Genomic DNA, 2,419 nt, shown 5'->3' with positions numbered 1-2,419 from the left:
TATTTCATTAGTTTTACCCTTGACAAAAAAGTATATTGCGGTTATTGCAAAAATTGCATGAGAAATCGCTTGACACATCAGACACACTAACTCTACAGTGACAATAGCTATGGAAAATGGCAATAATTCATTCAGAAACTAATTTTCTTGACTGTTTTAGACAAAAATCCTTAGAATTTTAACTTAAAATTGGGTAACCTCTAAATGTCAGTCAGTCTCATATGACATTTCTTGAACATCACATGATACCATGGTGGCTTACCTTAACAAGAAAAAAATATTCATTGTGAATAACTCTAATAGTACATCCAATGCCCACAGCACGGACTATAACTCGGAAAGTCGGTTTCCAATTGATTTTCATGGTCAAGTCCAAGATTGTTGTTGTGCGTTCGGGTCAAACCACCGCCCTCCTCCCGCGCACCCTCCCCCCTCCCCTCCACTTTTGTATGAAAAATTTTCATGAAGAGCAGAAAGTATGGCGCTCTGTTCTGAACACAAAATTTTGGTCAACCGGCCTGCTGCCTGCAGCCTGGATAGTTTAAGAGTGTGTCCGAATTCAGCCACCGACCGAGCACCGACCGGTCGGTCGTCGAGCGGTCGGTGGCCGGGCCGTGGCGAGCCACTCGCTCCAAGCAGCTCTGCCACCCTTTCCACATTGGGTTAACCGCGAACCGCTAAATCCTTTCGCGGGGGATGATCGTAGGGCGCGGGTCTTACGCGGGGGATCGTCGCGGGTCCTCCGCGGGTCCTCCGCGGGTCCTCCGCGGGGGTAGTCGCGATCCGCAACCATCCCCAGCGAAAGGACTTCGTGTTTCGCGGTTGGCATAGCTGCTTGGAGCGGCTCGCGACCGGCCGCTCGACGACCGACCGCTCGACCACCGACCGGTCGGTGCTCGGTCGGTGGCTGAATTCGGACACACTCTAGGTTTAGATATTTGACATGATATTTGGTCAGTTTCACTGTGTAGGGTGGTAGATTCAAGAAAATCAGCTTGCAAGTGCGAGCTTAATCAAAGAGTTCGTGTCACACTTTTGTTCTCGATTCTCAGGCTGTGTTTCGTGTATTCTATACTCCTCTGCTGTTCATTCAGGCTATGGACGATGTCGATTTTGAACCACGTAAGAGAAGAGCTGCTGCGAAACCATCGGTCAAAGATCTGTCGGACTCTGAGGACGATGTGCCCAAGAAACGGACGAAGAGGAGAGGAGGCTCGGAGGACGAAGATTATCGTGACTCTGCAGAGGGATCGACCAAGCGGCCGAGGACGAGAGCTCCTCCCAAAACCAAAGCACCCAGGCCCAGGGCTCCTCCGAAACAAAGACTGAATATTAAGAGTGACACTGAAAAGGATGACATTCAACGAGAGCGACGCACCGCTCGAGAGGAAGACTTTGCTCAAGGGTCTCATCATGAGCAAGCAACGGCAGATCTTGTGGAGTCAACCGAACGCTATGACAGAGACGATGACATGGAGATTGGTGAAAGTAGCTCTAGTTCTCATCAGAATCCCGCCCCAGAGACTGCGTCTGTACGATTTAAGATTTTGGTCTTCCTATCAACCAGTTTTGTGCTCTGCTGGCAGGGAATTGGCTCTTGATACTTGTTTGATTTTCAGCGCTCAACGTCACATGTGGAAATGGCATGGAATGAGGCAGACCTCTTGGCACAGAATGAAGGGCTTGACAACTGGGTGGCACGGAACCTTGTCAAGCTTTTTGAAGGAGATAACACAATACCATTTATTGCCCGGTATCGTAAAGAAATGACTGGAAATATGGAACCAGAGCAGCTTCGACATGCCAAGGAAACATTTGAAGAATTGAAGTAAGTTGATTGATCGTATTTTCATCCTTGTCCCTGTATTTTTTCTTGAATAAATCATTTATCATGTCTTATTTTCCTTGCAGAGTTATCCAGCACAAGGCAGCAACAATGATCAAAAATATTGATAAACTGGGCAAAATGACCCCAACTGTACGGAAATCAATTGTCTGCGCCAAGAGCCTCAGTGAACTTGACTTAATTGTATGTATTTTTATAATTCAGAACTGTGTCTTTGTGCGGTTTGTTATTTCTACAACTTTCACATTTATATTTCTTTTGTTTACAGAATACACCTTTCAAAGCTGGCAGTAAGAGAACTTTGGCCGAACGGGCCCGCCTCTTGGGATTGGATCAGGCAGCTCAGATTGTTTTGGAAGGCTCTGACTACATTTCACTGTCTCATTTCATTAATAGAGACAAAGAAGGTCTCAGAGACAACAAAGAAGTGCAGATAGGAATTCAGCACATCTTAGCTGACATTATTAGCAAGGACAGAGGAGTATTAGATTTTATCACAGAACTGTAAGTGTATGATAGCTCATTTCTGTCAGTAATTGTCTATAGAATTACTGTTTGATTATAATTATCCTA

At 45.9% G+C, this 2,419-nt stretch overlaps 1 protein-coding gene across 4 annotated transcripts in view; it reads left to right on the top strand.

Annotated features, from left to right (window-relative positions):
• Positions 1-501: 501 nt before the first annotated feature.
• The window catches only part of LOC113213404 (S1 RNA-binding domain-containing protein 1), a 16,236-nt gene continuing 14,318 nt past the window's right edge, over positions 502-2,419 (top strand). For 3 of the 4 annotated variants that reach the window (XM_052272592.1, XM_052272555.1, XM_026432457.2), the window contains exons 1-5: positions 618-1,020; positions 1,095-1,532; positions 1,620-1,828; positions 1,912-2,029; positions 2,115-2,350. In XM_052272592.1, coding sequence (XP_052128552.1) covers positions 1,098-1,532; positions 1,620-1,828; positions 1,912-2,029; positions 2,115-2,350 — 998 coding nt within the window. In that variant the 5' untranslated portion in view covers positions 618-1,020; positions 1,095-1,097. Of the gene's footprint in view, positions 545-617; positions 1,021-1,094; positions 1,533-1,619; positions 1,829-1,911; positions 2,030-2,114; positions 2,351-2,419 lie in introns of those variants that run through there. The other variant, XM_052272471.1, reaches the window with a different exon arrangement.

This window comes from Frankliniella occidentalis, unplaced genomic scaffold, assembly GCF_000697945.3.
Source record: "Frankliniella occidentalis isolate FOCC.00 unplaced genomic scaffold, Focc_3.1 Scaffold1, whole genome shotgun sequence".
In the NCBI taxonomy this organism is placed as follows: domain Eukaryota; kingdom Metazoa; phylum Arthropoda; class Insecta; order Thysanoptera; family Thripidae; genus Frankliniella; species Frankliniella occidentalis.
This window is presented reverse-complemented; position numbering and strand designations above follow the sequence as displayed.